Source organism: Aquarana catesbeiana, linkage group LG11, assembly GCF_042186555.1.
Source record: "Aquarana catesbeiana isolate 2022-GZ linkage group LG11, ASM4218655v1, whole genome shotgun sequence".
Lineage (NCBI taxonomy): Eukaryota > Metazoa > Chordata > Amphibia > Anura > Ranidae > Aquarana > Aquarana catesbeiana.
In genome coordinates, this window is record NC_133334.1 from 253,779,411 (window position 1) to 253,801,278 (window position 21,868).

The 21,868-nt window shown below is 45.9% G+C and overlaps 1 protein-coding gene across 1 annotated transcript in view; it reads right to left on the reverse strand.

Annotated features, from left to right (window-relative positions):
* The window catches only part of FCSK (fucose kinase), a 21,069-nt gene extending 2,280 nt beyond the window's left edge, over positions 1-18,789 (reverse strand). Inside the window, exons 1-23 of the mRNA XM_073605657.1 lie at positions 18,716-18,789; positions 16,962-17,050; positions 16,406-16,557; positions 15,824-15,874; positions 15,624-15,749; positions 12,816-12,888; positions 12,150-12,247; positions 11,999-12,079; positions 11,328-11,447; positions 10,126-10,273; positions 8,651-8,772; positions 8,118-8,219; positions 7,834-8,004; positions 7,269-7,342; positions 6,801-7,180; positions 6,512-6,722; positions 4,984-5,150; positions 4,629-4,856; positions 4,407-4,550; positions 3,337-3,456; positions 3,072-3,259; positions 2,656-2,755; positions 1,749-1,972 (exon numbers count right to left, since the gene is read on the reverse strand). Coding sequence (XP_073461758.1) covers positions 1,749-1,972; positions 2,656-2,755; positions 3,072-3,259; positions 3,337-3,456; positions 4,407-4,550; positions 4,629-4,856; positions 4,984-5,150; positions 6,512-6,722; positions 6,801-7,180; positions 7,269-7,342; positions 7,834-8,004; positions 8,118-8,219; positions 8,651-8,772; positions 10,126-10,273; positions 11,328-11,447; positions 11,999-12,079; positions 12,150-12,247; positions 12,816-12,888; positions 15,624-15,749; positions 15,824-15,874; positions 16,406-16,557; positions 16,962-17,037 — 3,156 coding nt within the window. The 5' untranslated portion in view covers positions 17,038-17,050; positions 18,716-18,789. The remainder of the gene's footprint in view (positions 1-1,748; positions 1,973-2,655; positions 2,756-3,071; positions 3,260-3,336; positions 3,457-4,406; positions 4,551-4,628; positions 4,857-4,983; positions 5,151-6,511; positions 6,723-6,800; positions 7,181-7,268; positions 7,343-7,833; positions 8,005-8,117; positions 8,220-8,650; positions 8,773-10,125; positions 10,274-11,327; positions 11,448-11,998; positions 12,080-12,149; positions 12,248-12,815; positions 12,889-15,623; positions 15,750-15,823; positions 15,875-16,405; positions 16,558-16,961; positions 17,051-18,715) is intronic.
* Between the last annotated feature and the right edge of the window lie 3,079 nt (positions 18,790-21,868).

The window sequence follows — 21,868 nt, forward strand, 5'->3', positions numbered from 1 at the left end:
TCCCAGGAGGCATCCACTTACAGACATTCACTGAAGGAAGGCAGACCCAGCTACACATTGGCGGAGGCAGGCTCCAACAAAGATGGTCGGCTCCCAATGACATAAGGGAAGAAGATAGCAGTACCAGACCTATCATGCGGTAGTGGAGTGAAGGATCACTAGCAGGACAGCACTAGATTCACTGGGCGGATATGTTATTTGAGGGGCTAAAAAAGCAAAATGAACCCCCAGGTTGGAAGTTTCTCTCTCAACAACAGGGTTTCCTGTCATTCTCTTGAACCCCCCCACACACACACACACACACACACACACACCTCCCCCCAAAAAATTACATGCCAAATGTGGCATGTACGGGGTCGAGGAGCGCCAAAACGGAAGTTCTTGGGTGGGTGGAACTCCGTTTTAAGGTAAAAAACCTTCAGATTTCCCAGCCCCCCCCTTATACTTACCTGAGCCCAATCTTAAACCAGTTCTGTGCACAAGAGCAATGGCTCTCCTCACTGGAGATTGAGGCAGCAGCACGAGCCATTGCCAAGCTGCATTTTGTGTGTCTATGGTGGCACTCAGAGGTGGGAGGAGTGCTGGCAGGGGATCCCAGAAAAGGAGGATCAGAGATGCTCTGTGCAAAACCATTGCATAGAGCAGGCACGACATTTATTATTTAAAAAAAAAAAAAAAAAATCCTGTTAATTTGCAGTTCAGTGAGTAAAATAAATATTTGATTCTACATGAGCCACTCCTTTATTGCCTTGGCTGTATGTTTAGGGTCATTGTCATGCTGGAAGACCCATCCACGACCCATCTTCAGTGTTCTGGCTGAGTTAAGAAGGTTCTCATCCAAGAGAAACAGCCCCAAAGCATCGTGTTTCCACCTCCGTGCTTGACTGTAGGGATGGTTTTCTTTGGAGGCAGAATAATACTGACTGTGACCCTAACACAGAGAGTCGAGTTAATGCCAAAGAGCTCAATTTTGGTCTCATCTGGCCACAGCACTTTCTCCCAATCCTTCTCTGAATTATTTAGACGTTCATTGGCATGCCTGTACATGTGCCTTCTTGAGGAGGGGGACTCGCTGTGTTTGGGGGAAGAAAAAATGCTGACTATGACCATAAGAACACCATTCCTACAGTCAAGTACGGAGGTGGAAACATTATGCTTTGGAGCTGTTTCTCTGTTAAAGGTACATACTGACTTTGCCACATTGAGGGGCCAATGAATAGGGCCATGCATTGTAAAATCTTGGATGAGAACCTTCTTCCCTCAGCCAGAACACTGAAGATGGGTCTTCCAGCATGACGATGACCCAAAACGTACCGCCAAGGCAACAAAGGAGTGGCTCAAGAAGAAGCACATGAAACTTCGAGTTGCCAAGCGACAGCCAAGAAACCTTAAGGATTTTGAGATCTGTAAAGAAGAGTGGGCCAAAATCCCTCCTGAGATGTGTGCAAACCTGGCCACCAACTACAAGAAACGTCTTACCTCTGTGATTGCCAACAAGGGTTTCTCCACCAAGTACTAAGTCATATTTTGCTTGGGGATCAAATACTTATTTTACTCATTGAACTGCAACTCAAGTTATAAAATTTGTATCGTGTTTTTTCTGGATTTTTGGTTGATATTCTGTCTCTGTCATTTAAAATACATGTATGATACAAATTATAGACCCTTCATTTCTTTGTAAGTGGGCAAACTTACAAAATCTGCAGGGGATCAAATAATTATGTCCATCTGTTACCTACTGTCCTTACCTGTGTGTTCTCCAGTAGTCTCTGTATGGTGTTTTTCTGCTCTGGCTCCTTTGTTAGTACATAGAGGAAGCCGCCCCCTCCAGCCCCGGCCAGGCTCTGCCCATACACGTGTGGCTCTAACGTGTCCATTATCCTGCGTACAGCCTGTGGCTCACAGCCCGGTGCCATGCACTTCTTCTGCCGCCAGTACGTGGACAGACAGTGACCCAGCTGTTCCATGGCCCCTGTGGGAGAATATCACACATCAGATCTGTGAGCATATTTTCTATAAACCCATTGCCCTCTGGTGTCTCATCATCTCCTGTAGAATGTCTGCAGTTTGTGGCCATCTCCAATGGTATGTCTGCAGTCTCTGAACGGTTCCTGTGGTATGACTGCAGTCTCTGACCATCTTCTGTAGTATGTCTGCAGTCTCTGACCGTCTTCTGTAGCATGTCCGCAGTCTCTGACCGTCTCCTGTAGCATGTCCGCAGTCTCTGACCGTCTCCTGTAGCATGTCCGCAGTCTCTGACCGTCTCCTGTAGCATGTCCGCAGTCTCTGACCGTCTCCTGTAGCATGTCCGCAGTCTCTGACCGTCTCCTGTAGCATGTCCGCAGTCTCTGACCGTCTCCTGTAGCATGTCCGCAGTCTCTGACCGTCTCCTGTAGCATGTCCGCAGTCTCTGACCATCTCCTGTAGCATGTCTGCAGTCTCTGTCAGCAGCATTACATTCTCTGAATATTATGTGCAGCCCTTTAGTGATGTCATTGGTCACACTTGAGGAAGGAAGTTGACCACTACTGCTCTAACCTATCTGCATACAAACGTGAATTTTCTGTCCAGGTGAATTAATTATAAACAACAAGAACATTTCTAAAAACGGTTGAACTGGAAATTGATACTATGTATGAACCAAACATAACTCACCAGTACGGAAAGCTCTGGCACACAGCTCAGCGTTGCTCACTAGTGCGTCCACGTTCAGCATGATATCTGGAAGCCGAGCATACCAATTTCGCAAAACATCCTGAATGGAGAAAACAGAGGTTGTCCTGGAGACAGGTTGGGGGAGTTCACCAAGTGAAACAAAGCTGTAATGCTGCCATGGCACATGGAAACGGACCCTACAGTGCCTCACAGTGATACAACAAGGGATGGCTAACTGGGAAGTTTAGACCCAAGAGGCAAAATGATGTTGATCAGCTGCTACAGAAAGCACAAAATACATTTCTTATTGTATTAATGAATATAAGTTCTACTCGTTGATTCATATGTCTAGATATTTTAGAAAAACAGAGATTGTTTTTTTTCACTGTGGTGAATGTGTGATGAGGAGCACGTACCTGCAGAAGATTGCGGGCCAGTCTTGTCTTCCCAGTATAAACCAGCAGCAGGTGTTTGTTTATCATTTCCATAAACCCCTCTGGCAGTTCCATCCGTTCCACAGTCACCTGAAGGGGCAGTGCAGGAGCAGAGCGTCCAATCTTCACCCCTGGAATAAGCCCCCCGACTTGGTCCTGCCAGCCTCCACCTGAGAGGAGACAGCGATCACTAAATGGAGAGCACTTCTTCCACTAAGTAGAGGGACAACATCCCACTATTACTCACCTGTAGTAAGGACTTGTTCCAGATGCAGCACTGCATGAATTAGAGATTCGGCATCTGATGAGCGTCCTGACACCTCGTAAAGAACCGCCATCACTGCTCCAGCCAGGATACTGCTGGTACCTTTAGGAAAAGGTTCATATGATTGATGTACCAGAGACGGAAGTCTACAGTCTCCAGCACAGAGGATGCCAGTTGCACAGAATTCTGATTGGAAGGGCTTGAAGAACTGGCTGAGGACCTTACTCCACCATTCATTTTTTAGGATATTATGAAAGAAGTGGTGTGAAACTCTGCACATGCCACAAAGACTTACAGCACCCGGCTGCTCCAGGCACATAACAAATTACTCATTCATGGTGTACAGACCTCAGCGGTCGTGTAAATGAGGTCTAAAGCATTGTCTATGTTGATGTCATCAGAAAGTGGCTGGTCTTTTGTGCGAGTGGATCAGTATTGTCCACACACAGAGTTAATCCTGTACTATCCTGCAGATGATGGACGGGTTTTCTTCTACTATTATAACTGCACATTCCCCCCACAGACCTGACAGGCAGCCCAATGATCAAGTGAAGGAGTGTGCATTAGGTCCTGTGTGGATGGACATTGGACTTCTGTCAACCACATCAGTTTGCAACACTCATGAGATCATTCAGAGTTCATTGACAGATGCACATGGAATGCAAATGACCCCATTCAAACTTGCAGCTGACCTCCTGAATTGCATTTGACCCCTTCTGACCCGCACTTGACTCCCTTCTGACTGGCAGCTGACCTGCTCCAAGTGCTGTCAGCCTGCAGCAGGAAGTGCTGTTACTGGCAGGACCCCTCCCCCCCCCCCCCCCACAGCTCCCAACTTATACTAACCTGAGCTTGATCCTGGTCCAGCGCTGTGCGCGAGAGCAGTGCCTCTCTCTGCCCTTTCCCTCCTTATAGGCTTTGAGACAGCAGTGGTAGTGGTACTGCTGTAGAGCATGTGAGTTTGACATTTGTTAATTTTTTTTAAAAAAATGATGGGTTTACAATCACTTTAGGCTGAACTGGGGGGGGCAGCAACCCAATTTGTCACTCACCCAAACCAGACCCATGCGGCAGATAGGACCACGTCTGCAACTCGATACCTCCACCATACTTCCCAGAGAGCTGCTCGGACAAGGCTTTCTCTGATGTCAGCTCCACAGTCCCCGAACAGATGAAGGCAGCTTTAAGCAATGCCCCTGAGGAGGTGAAGACAATACGAGGTTAGCAACACCCACATGACACCATCCCCTGAGCAGCCTCATTGTGACCATCACCTGGAGCCTGCGGCTGGCAGTAATCCTGCATATCCGAGAGACTGTGACAGGTCAACTGCGTCTGAAGAGCCAGTCCACGGGGACCACTGGTACTGCAGAGACGCAGATGTGGCTCTGGAATCCTCCTCGCCCGAGCACCTATAGGCCGCTGACCATCGACCAGAACAGCAATATTTACAACGGCCCCTCCATGTTCATATGTGATGGGAGGGGTGTCACTCCATCCTCCTAACAACGTAAGAAAAAAATAATGAACAGGTGGAACTATGAACCAACATCAGAAACATTGTACCATTGCAGGCCAGTCACCATATGGAGTGGCAGTACTCTGCCCAAACTTGGTCAGCTCACTTACCAGACATATCAATGCGCGCCGGACACTCTGCGGTCACCCACTGTCCCTGGGGCGGGAGCTTCTTCTCGCCGATAGACACAAATTGGAAGGATGACATCACCGCTCGGCGGATTAAGATTTGCTCCGCCCCTTCATAATGACGAGCTGCGCGCAGAAGAAGAGCAGGTCTGTGAAAGGAAGGTGATTATTTAGGCAAGGTACATCTTTCAATGTGTCATAAAGCCAAAGAACTGGAGCAGAATTTATGCACATGAACCACTCTGCTAGACAAAGTCCAGATACTTCTTTGTAGTAAAAAACACTTGCTGCGAAGTCCCACCCCGACACATTCCTATTGGCCCATTATTATGATGAGTAGCCTCACTGGACAAAAAGAATGTGCACTATGAGGCCATTGGAAGTTCTTCTGGAATGTGCTCCTCTAGGGGCCTGCACCATCCCTATTTTCAGTTTTACATACCAGTCACTGCATGTCTCTCTACTTGTGCAGGGTGACTGGAATTGTCTCTGTCCCCTCCTGTAGTTTTCTACAGGCAACCTGTGATGGGGGGCACCCCCTAAAGCTCTGCTTCCGGCACAGGTTATGTACAGCACAGTGATGTCACTGCTACTTTTTACAAGGTAATATCTGGGTTTTTAGCAATTTGGTGCACACAAAGTGAATATACACAGATCGACTATACCATTATGACCACCCACCATAACCCGTCAAGGCATGGACTCCGCTAGACCTCTAAAGGTATGCTGTGGTATCTGGCACCAAGCCATCAGTAGCAGATCCTTTAAGTCCCGTAAGTTGCGAAGCATGGGCCTCCATAGACTGGACTTGTTTTTCCAGCACATCCTACAGATGCTCAATTGGACTGAGATCTGGAGAATTTGGAGTCCAAATCAACACCTCAAACTTATTATTGTGTTCTTCAAACCACCTTCTTTCACTGCTCTGTGGTCCAGTTGTGATGCTGATGTGTCCATTGTAGGCACTTTTGGCAGTGGACACAGGTCAGCGTGGGCACCCCAACTGGTCTGTGGCTACACAGCCCCATACTCAACAAACTGCAATGCACTGTGTGTTCTGACACCTTTATATCGAAAACCAGCATTACATTTTGACCACTGCAGACTGGAAACATCCCACAAGAGCTACAGTTTTGGAGTTGCTCTGACCCAGTCATCTAGCCATTACAACTTCGCCCTTGTCAAAGTCGCTTAAATCCTCAAATCTTGCCCTCACATCTTGCCCATTTTTTCTGCTTTCAACACATCAACTTCAGGGACAACATGTTCACTTGCTGCCTAATATATCCCACCCACTTACAGATGCCATTGAACTAAGATAATCAGTGTTATTCATTTTACCTGTCAGTGGTGATAAAGTTATGACTGATAGGTGTAGATCTTTGTGGCTATTGAGGAGTATAAGTAAATAAAAGGTTTTGTGCCCAGAGTTTTGCTTTAAAGCCTGTGTGTTCAGTACCTGCAGATATCCCTCCTCCTGTAAATTATCTCTGCTTGCAATTCCACCTACCTGCTAAGCCATTTCTGTCGCTCCACAGCCATCAGTCTCACACCCTGTGCGATGTCTCCCTTCTCCAGCAGTAGATATCCAGGAGCCCAAGCTTTGTTAGCTGCCGGTCCACTCCTGAGACCCCCCTCTCCATCGGCCATGCAGCCTAGGAGGTCAGCAACACAGGCCAGGGCTCGTGCAGCGACTCCGGCATCTTCAGTCTTTGAGGCCACTATGACAAGGGAAACTGGTCACTACCTCTCAAATTCAGACCACATGCAGTGTGGGGTCAATGTATATCAGGCCTCACCATTGTCCAGTGTGTCCAGCAGCCTCTGGTGGGCGCCCTCCTGCACGGCTGCCCGTATAATGGGCATCAGACTTCTCTCCTCCCTGGCCAGTAGAATTCTGTTTACCTTTTCCAGGGCCTGGCTGAAAAACACTTCCCTGCGGGCCTGCAGTGACCTCTCCTGGTCCCGATATTGCCAGATCTGTTGCCAGGACATACGCCAAGAACTTCGCCAACGCTGCCTCCAGCTTTCACTATCTGTGCCACCAGTCCCTGAACGAAGGAACCAGAGGACATCCTCAATACCCAGAGACTCGCTGGGGTGAAGGACGGGAAAGAGGGGGGCAGTCAATATGCTGCACTCGCTACTGCAATGTTCTGAACCCCAAAGGTCCCTCTCACTGCAAGACATAAGAAGAGAGGGGGGGAAGTAAGGATATCTGAAACCTGTACACCAGGGAATGAATATCATCTATCTATTCCACTTACCTTATTCCCGTCCTGAGGAAAAATTCATCCCAAGGGAGGTTGAGGTAAGTGGGTGATCCACCTTCTGCAGGACACTGGGAAGACAGCAGTCTTATGAGATTATTCTAATAAAGACACATTCAGGGCCATTGAGGAAGAGGGAGGGTCAGTGAGGATGCATGAGGTTCACAGAGGAAGAGTGAAGGCCACCGAGGAAGAGTGAAGGCCACCGAGGAAGAGTGAGGTTCACCTGAAGAAGACTCAGAGTCACTGAGCAAGAGTGAGTGATGATGTGTGAGGGTAAGTGATAATAAGGAGGAGTGAAAGTTAGTGAGAATGAATGAGGGTCATTGAGAAGTCAGTGAAGTTGAATGAGGTTAACTAAAGACGAGCGAGGGTCACTAAGAATGAGGGAGGGCTACTGAGAATGAGTGAGGGTCACCGAAGATGAGTGAGAATTCTTAAGAGGTCAGTGAGAATGAATGAAGATCAGCGAGGGTCATCAAGAGGTCATTGAAGATGAGTGAGGGTCATTGAGAGGTCAATGAGGATGAGTGAGGGCCATTGAGGAAGTAATGAATGATACCTGGAGTTGGTCGTTGGTCCCCAGAAGGCTGTACACGGTGAGGGAAAGGTTCTGGATACGGATAGGATGTGCCTGGAGGATGACATCATTTAGATGGTACCCACATAGCCTTGCTCCTCCCTCGGGGGCAATACCAGACAGTAGACACCCGCTGCCCACATGAAGAGGACCCTATGAAAAGAGTTCAGTGTACAGTAGAAAAGCACGGCATGGCTCTAAACGTCATTATTAGTAATGGAGTCATAGATGGTAATAGGAAGGGACTTATCACTAATACAACTTACCTGCAGATGGCAGTTCTGTACTGCACTACCCCTACACAGAGTCACCTCTCCATTCAGAAGACTGTTCATCACACAGCTCCCATCTTCTATCAGATCTGGATTCTAAATGGAAAGAGAACAATACACTGACCACACATCTAAACCAATGTCCCCATCCATGGGTAACCCAACTCCATCCCTGGGTCTCTTAGCTCCCTATCTCACATCCACAGGTATCTCACCCCCATCCCTGGGTATCCCAACTCTATCCTTGGGTCCCCCAGCCCCGTCTAACCCACCCCTTGGACCACAATCCACATCCCTGGGTACCTTATGCTTAAGCCCCCCTTCACCACATACCCCATTCCCATCTCTGGATACCCTGCCTTGGGTATCCCACCCCAATCCCCAGATTACACCTATCCTTGGGTTCCCTTCCCCCATCCCCAGGTACCCCACCCCAATTCCTGGGTCCACTATCCCCACCCATAACTTTGGATCCACTGACCCCATCCCTTGGTCCCCCATACCCATGTTCTCCATCCTTTACATACTGTGACAAATGATTGTGCCATCTTCCTCCCTCGGGATCCTTGTGAAGCGGCTTTTATCAGACTGGTGATATGATGGTGAGCGCAGAGGGACAGGTACTCATAGCTGCCATCCGGGATGTACACTGCACACACAATTAACACAACATACATCATTACACACTATATATTACACACACACACACACCACCCACTTTATTAGGTACACCTTGCTAGTACCGGGTTCGACCCCCTGTTGCCTTCAGGACTGCCTTCATTCTTCGTGGCATAGATTCAACAAGGTCCCATCACATCCCAAAGGTGCTCTATTGGATTGAGATCCGGTGACTGTGGAGGCCATTGGAGTACAGTGACCTCATTGTCATGTTCAAGAAACCAGTGGTGAGATGATTTGAGCTTTGTGACATGGTGCATTATTCTGCTGGAAGGAGCCATCAGAAGATGGGGACACTGTAGTCATAAAGGGATGGACATGGTCAGCAACAATACTCGGGTAGGCCGTGGGGTTTAAATGATATTCAATTGGTACTAAGGGGCCCAAAGTGTGCCAAAAAAATATCCCCCCCACCATTACATCACCAGCCTGAACTGCTGATACAAGGCAGGATGGATCCATGCTTTCATGTTGTTTATGCCAAATTCTGACCCGACCATCTGAATGTTGCAGTTGAAATCGAGACTCATCAGTCCAGGCAACGCTTTTCCAATCTTCTATTGTCTAATTTTGGTGAGCCTGTGTGAATTGTAGTCTCAGTTTCCTGTTCTTAGCTGACAGGAGTGGCACCCGGTGTGGTCTTCTGCTGCTGTAGCCCATCTGGTTCAACGTTTGATGTGTTGTGCATTCAGAGATGATATTCTGCATACCTTGGTTGTAACGAGTGGTTATTTGAGTTACTGTTGCCTTTCTATCATCTCCAACCAGTCTGCCCATTCTCCTCCGACTTCAACAAGACATTTTCCTCTACACAAATTCCGCTCACTGGATATTTTCTCTTTTTCGAACCATTTTCTGTAAACCCGAGAGATGGTTGTGCCTGAAAATCCCAGTAAATCAGCAGTTTTTGACATACAAAGACCAGCCCTTCTGGCACCAACAACCATGCCACATTCAAAGTCACTTAAATCCCCTTTCTTCCCCATTCTGATGCTCGGTTTGAACTTTAGCAAGTCATCTTCACCACATCTAGATGCCTAAATGCATTGAGTTGCTGCCATGCGATTGGCTGATTGTTTTACCAAGCAATTGAACAGGTGTACTTAATAAAGTGGCCGGTGAGTGTATATTATATATAATTATTAGATTGACGAAGCTCCACCCTGCACTGTCTCCTCCCTCAGACTGGTCACACTGTACAGTATGGAGGATCCTCAGGATATATATGACAGGAGGGGCAATAACTTCCTCCCATTTCTTATTATAACAAAAGAACAGATAATTAGAGCGTCAGCTCTTCAGACAATGCAGAGAGGCCCCTCACCCATGTTCAGGGGGAGCTCATGCAGCTCCTTCCATAGCACCATCCGGGAACTTTTAGAGCGATCACTAAGCCCCGATGCTTCGCCCAGAAACCTATCCTCGGTGACATCCTCACACATACTCATTAAAACATCCAGGAACAGGGAAATCTGCGAGACACAACAAATTAGACATGTGCAATTCGTTTAGTTCCAAATTCGTTTTTTTTTAACGAATTTTGACAAATTCGTTAATTTCCGAATTTCTGAAATTTCGGAAATTCGAAATTAGGAAATTAAAAAAAAAAAAATTCAAAAGTTTGGACATTTGAAAATCTAAAAATAAGAATGAAAAACTGAACATTCAAAAGAATGAAAATCTGAAAATTCGAAAACCCCAAAAAATCTAAAATAATAATTAATAATAAATATTAAATTATAGGTATTGGAATTTCCTTTCAAATTTGGCTGTTAGTGAACGTATTTGAATGAATTATTTGAAATAAGGAATGCCGTATCTAAAACGAATGGAACGTAACGATCTAATAATAATAAATAACAATAATAATAATAAAACCTTTTTATTATTATTATTATTTATTATTCATTTGTTCCATTCCTTTTGTTTAGATGCGGCATTCGTTATTTTGGATAATTCGTAACTTCAGATAAATTTATATTCGTTACGTTCACAAACAGCCAAATTTGAAAGGAAATTCCAATACTTATAATTTAATAGTTATTATTTCAAATTTTACTGATTTTCTCTTTCTTTTTTCAGATTTTCGAATTTCCGCATTTTCAAATTTCAGAATTTCCACATTTTCTAATTTCTGAATTTTTTAATTCCGAATTTGAAAATTCAGAAATTTGAAAATTCAAAAATCTGAAAAAAAGAAAGAAAAATCAGTAAAATTTGAAATAATAACTTTCTTTTTTTCAGATTTTTTAATTTTCGAATTCCAAAAATTCAGAATTCAAAAAATGCGGAAATTCGAAAATTTGAAAATGCGGAAATTCGAAAATTAGAATTTTCGGATTTCCGAATTTCCTAAAAAGCAAAAAAACAAATGAAGCGAAAATGAACACATTTTTGGTCAGTGTACATGTCTACAACAAATCACATTCCTGACTATCAGTACAAGAGCAGGGGGACAGCGCCACCCATTCCTGACCATGGAGCTCTCTACAATTCACAAGCAGAGGGACAGAACCGCTCACACACCTCCAAGGGTTCTGCTCCAGAGTCCAGTCCTTGGTAGGTACATCCGTCCAGAGGAGAGGAGGCCAAAGTGCCAAGGAAACGTTCCGCTGTCTCCGAGGAGAGGAAGACGATTCCAGACACCTGATGGAGACACAGAGACAGATTATTCATAAAGGAAAAGCAATAATTGGAGTTTTCACACAGTGAGATCAGTCAAAGGGTCAGTAACATTTCAGATAAGATGGAGTGTGGTGAGCAAAGCCACCCCTGTATCTCATCTCTAGCAAGCTAACAGATCTTCCTGCTATAGCTCTCAGGGACCAGAGACACTCACAGATGGACATCCTGGGGACCACAAACAGAAATCCACTGGACTGGACACACCCACAGGCAGATATCCCAGGGACCAGAGACACCGACAGACTGACATCCCGGGGACCAAAGACACCCAAAAACAGACATCCTGACTCAAATCCAATTCAATGTTACTGGTGTAACAATAGAGACCTAAATGGGTGCTGATCACACCTTCACCATCCGACCACCCACCGAAGCTCTGGGGTCACAAAACACTATATGACAATGTAGTTCTGGCTAATATGCTGGATGGGGTGATGTTATCTCCATCCTCCGTCATCTATAGATATAGAAGGAGACAGGAGGGGTCTCATCTCCGGGGACAGGAGTATTACCAGGGGGACATGTTGATCCTCCAGCAGACAGGCGCGGATCCTCTCCTCACACCCTCGGTATACGATGTCTCTCACTGTCCCCTGGAATACAGAAGAGGAATTCTCACCTCCAGCTCATTGTCCGCACTCCCTCCTCCCACCACCAACCTACCTTTCCGTCTGTCAAATAGACCCCATGATTCCGAGCGTATTCTGGAGATCCTGGGAGAGCAATGACCCGTGCACCCCAAAACTGGTTCCACTCTATTCCTGAACATAACAAGATTGGAGATGACCAGAGTACAGAGAGAACAGATGGAATGCAGCAAGGATGAAGATGACAGGATGGCATCAAGGATGTAGATGAAAGGATGGCAGCAAGGACAGAGATGACATGAGCACAACAGGGAAAAAGAGAGGACAGGAGAACAGAGGGGATCGAGAGGACAGGAGCTTAAAGAAGATGAAGAGGATAGAAGCAGAGAGAGGATGGATATGACAGGAGCTTAAAGAGAATGGAGAGGACAGGAGGAGCACAGCATGGATTTTGATTATGGTAGTACATCAACGATAGGAGCACAGCAGGGGTGGAGGTGACTGGAGCACAGAGAGGATGGAGATGACAGAAGCACATAGAGGATGGAGAGGACAAGCGCACAGAGAGGACGGATATGAAGGGACTCCAGAGAGGATAGAGAGGAGAATGGCATATCTGGCAAGACTTAAAGTTCTTAATTCAGACACATTGATACATCAGACCTGCAGCTACGGCAGGAACTGTCTGATCTGCAAAGGATGATGGGATAAGGCCACAATGAGGGTTATCCTCAGGACTCACTTGGGACAGAGCGCAGAGTCAGCGTCATATCCGTGCTGCAGATCCAGACACCAGGGGGAGATCCAGGACACAGCTGGAAGGAATCAGAGAGATCAGATTACACACCATGTTACCATAAATTATGTGCGCACAATAATTTAACTCACCACCAGAGCTGACCATCTACAATAAATATCACAAATGCACACACAGACCTGCCCACCCGATATCTCAACTATGCCCTTCGCTCAAGGCCCCATTTGTGCACACAGACCCGTTCGGTCCACCTGGTAGAGCAGCACAATTAATCGTTAAAAAAATCGTGATCTCGATTCAACCCCCCCCCCGACGATCTCTATTGCAGAGTTTGCCGATTCTTTCATATAACAAGTGAAGAGACTTATCTGCTCACTCAGCTGTCAAAAGAAAACATCCAGGCAGTCTGCCAAGTTTTAGGCCCGGTTCACACTGATGCGAGTTCATGACGAATGCGATACGTCAAAAACACTTTAAATTCGCATGTCATCCCTAAAGTCATTGTTTTCAATGACGGTCGTTCACATACATGCGTTGCAATTCCTCTAAGAATGCGATGCGATTAAAAAAAAAGGGTCTTGTGCCAGTTTACTGCGTTGCAAATTTAGTCTCCATAGACATCAATGTAAATCGTTCTTGAATCGCATTGATGGTTCACATATGTGCGAATTCCACCACACTACTCTCCACAAAAACCAGGAAGTACACAGAAAGTTAAAGTGGGGTTCCATCCAAAAAAACAAAAATACCTGAAAAATTCTAAAAAAAAACCCCAAAAAAATGTGGATATTTTTTTTTGCTTACCTCTAAATGCCTGTTGCTAGGTGGTCCCTCGTAGTCTGCCTCTTACTTTGCCTGGGCTGGTGACATCACTTCCCCCTCGGCACAGGAAGGGCTCGGCTCTGCTCCCTCCCTCCTGTCAATCATCTGGGACACATTACAGGTCCCAGGTGATTGAGCGGCCAATCACGGCGCGTGGCGCCGCTCGCGCATGCGCAGTGGGTGCCAGGCTGTGAAGCCACAGCCCGGCGCCCACAGTTGAAATGCCGGCGCCGACGAGCGGAGGGGGGGGACGAGTGGGGCTTCGATCCCCCCGCATCGCTGGACCCAGGGAAAGGTAAGTGTCCAATTAAAAGTCAGCAGCTGCAGTATTTGTAGCTGCTGACTTTAATTTTTTTTTTTTTTTTTTTAATGGACCCCCTGGGTAGAACTCCTCTTTAACACCTTTTTTTTTTTTTTACATTATGATTCCATTGGCTAGAATATCAATTGCAGCTATGTCCAACTCCTGAAATTCGTGGTAAATTCGCACCTCACAAAGGACAAAAAAACGGAACAAAATCACATTGCATCAGTGTGAACCGGGCCTTAAACATGAAACATTGTAACTAACTCTTCTTTCTTAGATCAAAGGGATAAACTTCTGTGTGTAAAGAAAAAATCCAGGCAGTCTGCCTTTTTTTTTAACCTCCCTGGCGGTTTTCCCGAGTGTGGCTCGGGGTTAAAATTCAGTACCATTAGCGGTAACCCCGAGCCACACTCGGGATCGCATTGCAGGATCCTGGGGCGGCGTTACTTACCTTGTCCCCGGGATCCTGCGATGTCACCCGCAGTGTCCGAGGACTCCGTCCTCCTCCGAAGCCTCTCCGTGCCAGGCTCCGTTCCCTGCGAGCGGCGCGACGCACGGGGGCGGAGCCTGGCGGCAAATTCAAAAAAATGTCAAAATCATAACACATACAGTACTGTAATCTTACAGATTACAGTACTGTATGAAATGATTTCACATCCCTTTTGTCCCCAGTGCTCTGGCCCATGCCCTGCATGCAGTTTTACATGATATACACTGTTCTTTCTGCCTGGAAACTGGAGATTGTCCATAGCAACCAAAAAGTGTCCCTTTATGTCAAAAGTGGCTTTAGACCAGCTAGAAAACAGCGATAGTAAATTAGAACACTTGCAGAATTGAGCGATAGTGAATTGTGGGAAAATTTATTTTATTACTATTTTTTTTTATTTTTTTTAATTATTTATTTTTATTTATTATATTATAATTTATGTTTTTGTGTTTCAAACTTTATCATACCCGGGATATCTACTAGACTCTGGTTTGGACAGATTTAAGTGTGTTATTGTTAAGATTTACAGACCTACAATATAAAACGCCAAATTTCCATGCAAAATAATTGTACCGCTTTCAGCACCTAAAATCCGAAATAATCATACCGCCAGGGAGGTTAACAAGGTGTAAATGCAGGAAGTTTAACTACTTAAAGTCTAAATCTTTTTCTGACACTTGTTTCTTAAGTTAAAATCAATATTTTTTTGCTAGAAAATTACTTGGAACCCCCAAACATTATATATATTTTAGCAGAGACCCTAGGGAATAAAATGTCAATTGCTGCAATATTTTATGTCACACTGTATTTGCCCAGCGGTCTTTCAAACACAATTTTTTGGGAAAAAATACACTTCAATAAATAAAAATAAAAACAGTAAAGTTAGCCCAATTTTTTTTTGTTTTAATGTGAAAGATGATGTTACGCCATGAGAATCGTGATCTATCTTCTAAGGCCCAGGCTCAGCTTGCACACACAAACCCATTCTGCCCACCTCGTTTTCGAGTTATCCCCTCCATACCCACTTTGCATACACAGACCAGTTCCACTCACCTGGTATCTCAACTATGCCCCCCCTTCTGCCTAATTTGTGCACACAGAGACATTGCGCCCACCTGGTATCTCAGCTATCCCCCTCTCCTGGCCCACTTTGTGCATACAGACCCATTCTACATACCTGATATCTCAGTACATTCAATAGACTGTCCAAGTTGCAGGTGACAGATTCTACTGGTGCTTGTGGATCCTCCAGGGGCAAAACGGTAAACCCGCGGCCACAGTCATCAAACAGGAAGTCCCGCCCCTTTCAGAGCAAGACATGGGAAGGTTAGTGATTAGTCTTACTTGGCTCATCATCGCTGCTGTGCAATCACTCACCGTGTGCAGGATGAGAAGTCGTGCCCCCTGCAGGACGTCTGAGGACACAACCTGGCAGGAAGACAGAAGGGAGACTGTGAGGACCTCTTCATTTTGGAAATGACTACACAAGCACAGATTTAGAATTCACTGTACTATGAGGCCTGGATGTGATGTCCAGGAAATAACAGGAGGAGAAGCCACCCTGCACTACAGAGCTTAGATATGATACCCAGGGGACAATAGGAAGAGGAGCTACCCTGCACTACGGGGCCCGGAATGTGACACCCAGGGGACAAAACGAAGAGGAAGCAAACTCTACACTACAGGGCCCAGACATGACACCCAGGGGACAACAGGAAAAAGGACCACCCTGCACTATGAGGTTTGAACATGACACCTGGGGGACAACAGGAAAAGAAACCACCCTGCATTATGGGGTTTGAACATGACACCCAGGAAACAACAGGAAGAGGAGCTATGCTACACTACGTGGTTGGAACATGACATCAAGGGAATAATAGGAAGAAAAGCCATCCTGCACTATGGGGCCCAGACATGACACCCAGGGGACAACAAGCAATGCACAATCATACCACTCACCGTGTACCCGGCACGAGCACTCAGGTGTTCCGCAGCAACCAGCAGAGCATTCAGAGTGGCTCCTCCGCTGCCCACATGAGCCTGGGGGTCTTCCACTGTCAGCAGCAGTGTATCTGGGGGCAGGATGCCGCGCCGCTGTCTGATCTCTAGTTCTGGGTGGAGAAGTCATTCATTAAAGACCATTTCTATTGAACATGTCACCTAAAACTGTGAATTCTATCCAGAAAACACAGTGACTGTGCAAACGTAACAAAGTGGCTCTAAAGCCCAACTCCATTTTTAGGTTGAGTCTTTATTTGGGATATTTCTTCTCATTTCCTGTCTAGGTGACAAGTGTCAGAGAGAAGTGAAGGGAAAACACCGACAGCCTTCCCCATTGTAATGTGTTGCATGGTGCATTGTACTCCACCAATAGAGTAGAGGAGTATGGTAGAGGGGGAGAGAATGAAAGGGAGGGTAGGAAATAGACGGAAGAAGAGGAAGAGGAAAGAAGAAAGAAGAGGAAGGAAGAAGAGAGCAGAGGTGATGAGGGAAGGGAAGTCAATACTGCTCTCACCTCTCTGAAAGGCCTGGACACTGTCCTTATGCTGACAGGTGAGGACCAGCACTGTCCAGTCTGTGTGTGACGCCATTCTGGCCACTAATCTGTAGACAGCGAGAGAAACAGGTACAAGCCTGAAACACTGCACACATATTAACTGACCGATGCAAGTAATCTCCTCCTTCTCTTGACCTGCAGATGATTTTCCTCCTGACCTGCAGTTGACATCTTCCTCCTTACTTACCAGTGATTTCCTCCTTACCTGCAGTTGACATTTTACACCTGACCAGCAATTGACATCTTCCTCCATATTTACCAGCGACTTCCTTCTGACCTGCAGTTGACATCTTCCTCCTGACCTGCAGTTGACATCTTCCTCCTGACCTGCTAGTGACCTCCTCCTGACCTGCAGTTGACATCTTCCTCCTGACCTGCAGTTGACATCTTCCTCCTGACCTGCTAGTGACCTCCTCCTGATCTGCAGTTGACATCTTCCTTCTTACTTATCAGTGGCTTCCTCCTGAGCTGCAGTTGACATCTTCCTCCTTACCTGCAATTGACATATTCCTCCATACTTACCAGTGACTTCCTACTGACCTGCAGATGACATCTTCCTCCTGACTCTGCTAGTGACCTCTTCCAGACCTGCAGTGGACATCTTATTCCTTATTTACCAGTGACTACCTCCTGACCTGCAATTGACATCTTCCTCCATACCTACCAGTGACTTCCAACTGACCTGCAGATGACATCTTCCTCCATACTTACCAGTGACTTCCTCCTGACCTGCAGATGACATCTTCCTCCTAACTCTGCTAGTGACCTCCTCCAGACCTGCAGTGGACATTTTCCTCCTTACCAGTGATTCTCCTGGCCTGCAGTTGACATTTTCCTCCTGACTTGCCAGTGACCTCCTCCTGACCCACAGGTGACCTCCTCCTAACCTGTCAGTGACCTCCTCCCCATCGTTTGGCTTGCTTTGTCTGCAATTCATACACATCTCAGTAGGCCATGTCACTTCCATAGAAATGCAGCGCAACACCACACAGGTCCTATACAGCCGTGCACCACCCTGTGTTAGGGTTGCCACCTCATCCCTTTAAACCCAAGCAGATATGAATTACACAGGTTCTTATGCTAATTTAATGCAGGTAAGGCACCAAGTGAGTTTAAGTACCACCTTAATCACCCACAGAACCTGTCTAATTAATATGTGTTCAGGTTTAAAGGGATGAGGTGGCAACTTCACCCTGTGTACGTCTCCAGTACAGTCAGTTGGATTTTACAGAAGTGAGATTGAATGGGGTCTGCTCACAGAATTACTCCACCCAGAACCGATGTTTATCGCTCTGCTCCCACTTCCTTCCATCTGTCAGGTCATCTGATGGTGGAGTTCCCGGGTCTGCCCACCACCCATCAGGAGTTATCAGAACACCCCAAAATGGAAGAAAACACAGTTATGGGGGGCTCACAGCTGGAACCCATAAGATCAATCACAGGTTCCACCTATAACAAAACTAGAACTATAGGGGGGGACTGGAGCGCTTGAAAGATATAAGAAGGCAGACTCCACCTCCACCTAATAGTATGGGATTATCTGATCAGGGAGAGGTGACACTATACTGTAAGTGATCTGTAATGTGACAGATCACCCCCAGGACAGCCTGGGAGAGGTAAGTACCCCCTGTCTGTACATCTATAGGTAGGTGCTTCTTGCAGGATCCCTCTCCCCCCCGGGACTCAACTATTAATACCACAGGTGCACTCACCAACCACCCAGAGCTGAGCTGGAGCAGGAACTCAGATCACATGACAGCGCACTGCATTCTGGGAGCTGTAGTCTGCAGTAATCGGCCAGCGCAGTGTGAGCGATCTCCACCGGGGGGCGACATAACCCCGAGAAGAGGAGGAGAAACATTGTTACTATTATCATCAATAATGAGAAGAAATAGAATAAATATAATAATTATGCTATTGAGAATAAATACAACTATAGTGAGAATAATAACTAATATAATAATAACAGTAATAAACATAAGAATACATAGAATAGTCATAATAACAAATATAGTAATGCAAATAAATAGAACAAAAACATTAACAATACATATAATAAAAACATAAAAAATGATAATTATGACAGTAATAATAATACCAAATATAATAAGAATGATAATCAATATAACATTAATAAAAAATAATAATAACAACATTATATTTGTGATATTTACACCTATAATAAAGGGGCTTTTTTATTTTTTTAGCTCTGCAATGTGCTGCGCACAATCTAAACTAACACCAGGTGGAAAAAAAAAAAAGTGAGCACACAAAAGTAAAGTAGACAAAAAAGTACACAGGGCGTACACATGGTCCTCCTCCATAGAGAAAGGACCCAGGTCCTTTTCCTTGGGGGTATAAGGCTCCTGACGGGGACTGTGGTACTGGTACCTAGTTAAAACTAGGTGGACCCCATTCTTCAGGACAGGGTCCACCCAAGTAATGGGTGAGGCTCACCCAAAGGGAGACCCCATGGGATGGGGAGAACCTGATCATAAGGCCACGTGCCCTCCCCTTTTAGGGGACACTGGGGGATCTACACCCTACAAATGGGGGGGGGGGGGGGGCATGTGTTTGCCAAAAAGTACAAGACATACAAACATAATAAAAAGAGATGGGGGATAAAGGATAAGTGCTGCTATGGTGCTATACAATGCACAGTATAGAAAATTGCTCCAGTCCCAGCCAAAAAACCCAATCCAAGAGGGAAAAAAAGGTGTAAAGACAAAAAGCATGCAATGAGTGCTGTGATCAAGGGGCCATAATAAAAACAAGTGAGTCTCCCCACTGTGAATTTTTCCAGCACCCCTGGACTGCCATTCCAAGGGAATGAGCACCACAGGCATCTCTCAGCCCAGCCCCTGGACAAATGCTATTTTGTATATTTGTATAATGCATATTGTATCACTATTACATTTGTTTTTATTTTATTTTATAGCAGAATTCGGGGGAGATCAGTCATAGTAGTTTTATGTCTAGATGTGAAGGGAGATAAACAACGAGAAAGTTATCCCAGCTTTATTGGCGAGGTATGCAAATAAAGTGAAGTTGTCATTTTATGCAAATACACTTTTGTGCAAAAGTTTCAAGCAGGTGTGAAAAATGCTGTAAATGAAGAATGCTTTCAGAAATAACAGAAAATTTATTATCAAATCCTTACCGTTATTTTCCTTTCCTGATGGACTCCATGGCAGCCTACGTGTGGGTTAACCCCGCCTCCTCTCCAATGCTATAGGACCCCATATCCATAAATTTGAACGTGTAGAAAGATCTGGACAGCTGCACACTGGGATAGACAGATAAAATTCTTCTTTATTAAATGAATATAAGGTGCATATGACACAGCTGGAACGATACAGCTTATGAGTAAGCGCTCTGTATGAGTGTGAAACGCGTTAGCGGCTAAGCTGTATCGTTCCAGCGGTGTCATATGTACCTTATATTCATTTAATAAAGAAGAATTTTATCTGCCTATCCCGGTGTGCGGCTGTCCAGATCCTTCTACACGATCATATCTGCACCAGCAATTGCCAGCACCTGGGGCTCTCCTCTCCCCTTTTTGTCTTGGAGGAAAGGAGACTTCAGTTTGGTTTGTCCGGAGCAGTGGTAACTATCCTATCCATAAACTTGAGCTCACCACTAGGGACTGCGTTCCGTAACTAGCCAATTCTTTGACCAATGGGTGGGAACTCCGTCTGCCATGGAGTCCATCAGGAAAGGAAAATTACAGTAAGTACAGTATTTGATAATACATTTTCCGTTTTCCTGACAGGCTCCATGGCAGACTACGTGTGGGAAATAACTAGCCAGACCACACGGGGTGGGTATGCTTAACAAAAAAGATTTAATTTGCCCCATCAACTGATACGATTCTTAAACCAAAGTCCACAGAAGATAGAGAAGCAGGCTCTATGCAGTAATGTGACATAAAAGTATTAATGGAGGACCAAGCGGCCGCTTTGCAGATGACATCTGGAGCCACATGTCGGGCTGCTGCCCATGAAGCCGCTATAACCCTGGTGGAATGTGCCGTCACCGCCTATGGAGGAGCCAAGCCCTTAGCTTTATAAGCGTGCTGAATGGACTGGACGATCCAGGCTGCAATTGTTCTGGTTGAAGCTTCCCTCTGTTACTGCCGGAGTACAGAATGAACAGGTATTCGGAGCGTCTAAAGGAGAAAGTAGCTTGCAGGTATTCCTTCAGTATTTCGCCAATATCTAGAGGATGAGCCTTGGTAGACCCTGGAGACCTGAATGTAGGCAGAACGATATTTTGGTTCTCATGGAACACTGAAGAGACTTTCAGATTTGAGCCGAGCATAGGGATGAGGACCACCTGGCCCAGAAGAAAGGTCAGGAATGGTTCTTCATGACCCAAGGAACCGATCTCAGAAACCCTCTTGGCCGAAGTGATAGCGACCAAGAAGGCAACTTTTGCAGAAAGGTCTTTGAAATAAAGCGGGGTAGATCCCGTGATACTGAGGCCAGACAATAAGTCAAGAACGAGGGGGAGATTTAATTTGGGGAGTCTTGACGCCCCACGAAAGAACTGCCGGATTAGTGGGTGAATAGCCCATGATGTTCCTGAGAAGGCCGATAAGACTGAGACTTGGACTCTAATGCCGCGTACACACGGTCGGACTTTTCGTCTACAAAAGTCCAACGGATGCTGACGGACTAAAGCTGGCTGGTAATCCGATCGTGTGTGGGCTTCTCCGGACTTTCAACGGACTTTTTCAGCCTCAAATCCGACGGACTTTAGATTTGAAACATGCTTCAAATCTTTCCGACGGACTCGAGTCCGGTCGAAAAATCCGCTCGTCTGTATGCTAGTCTGACGGACAAAAACCCACGCTAGGGCAGCTA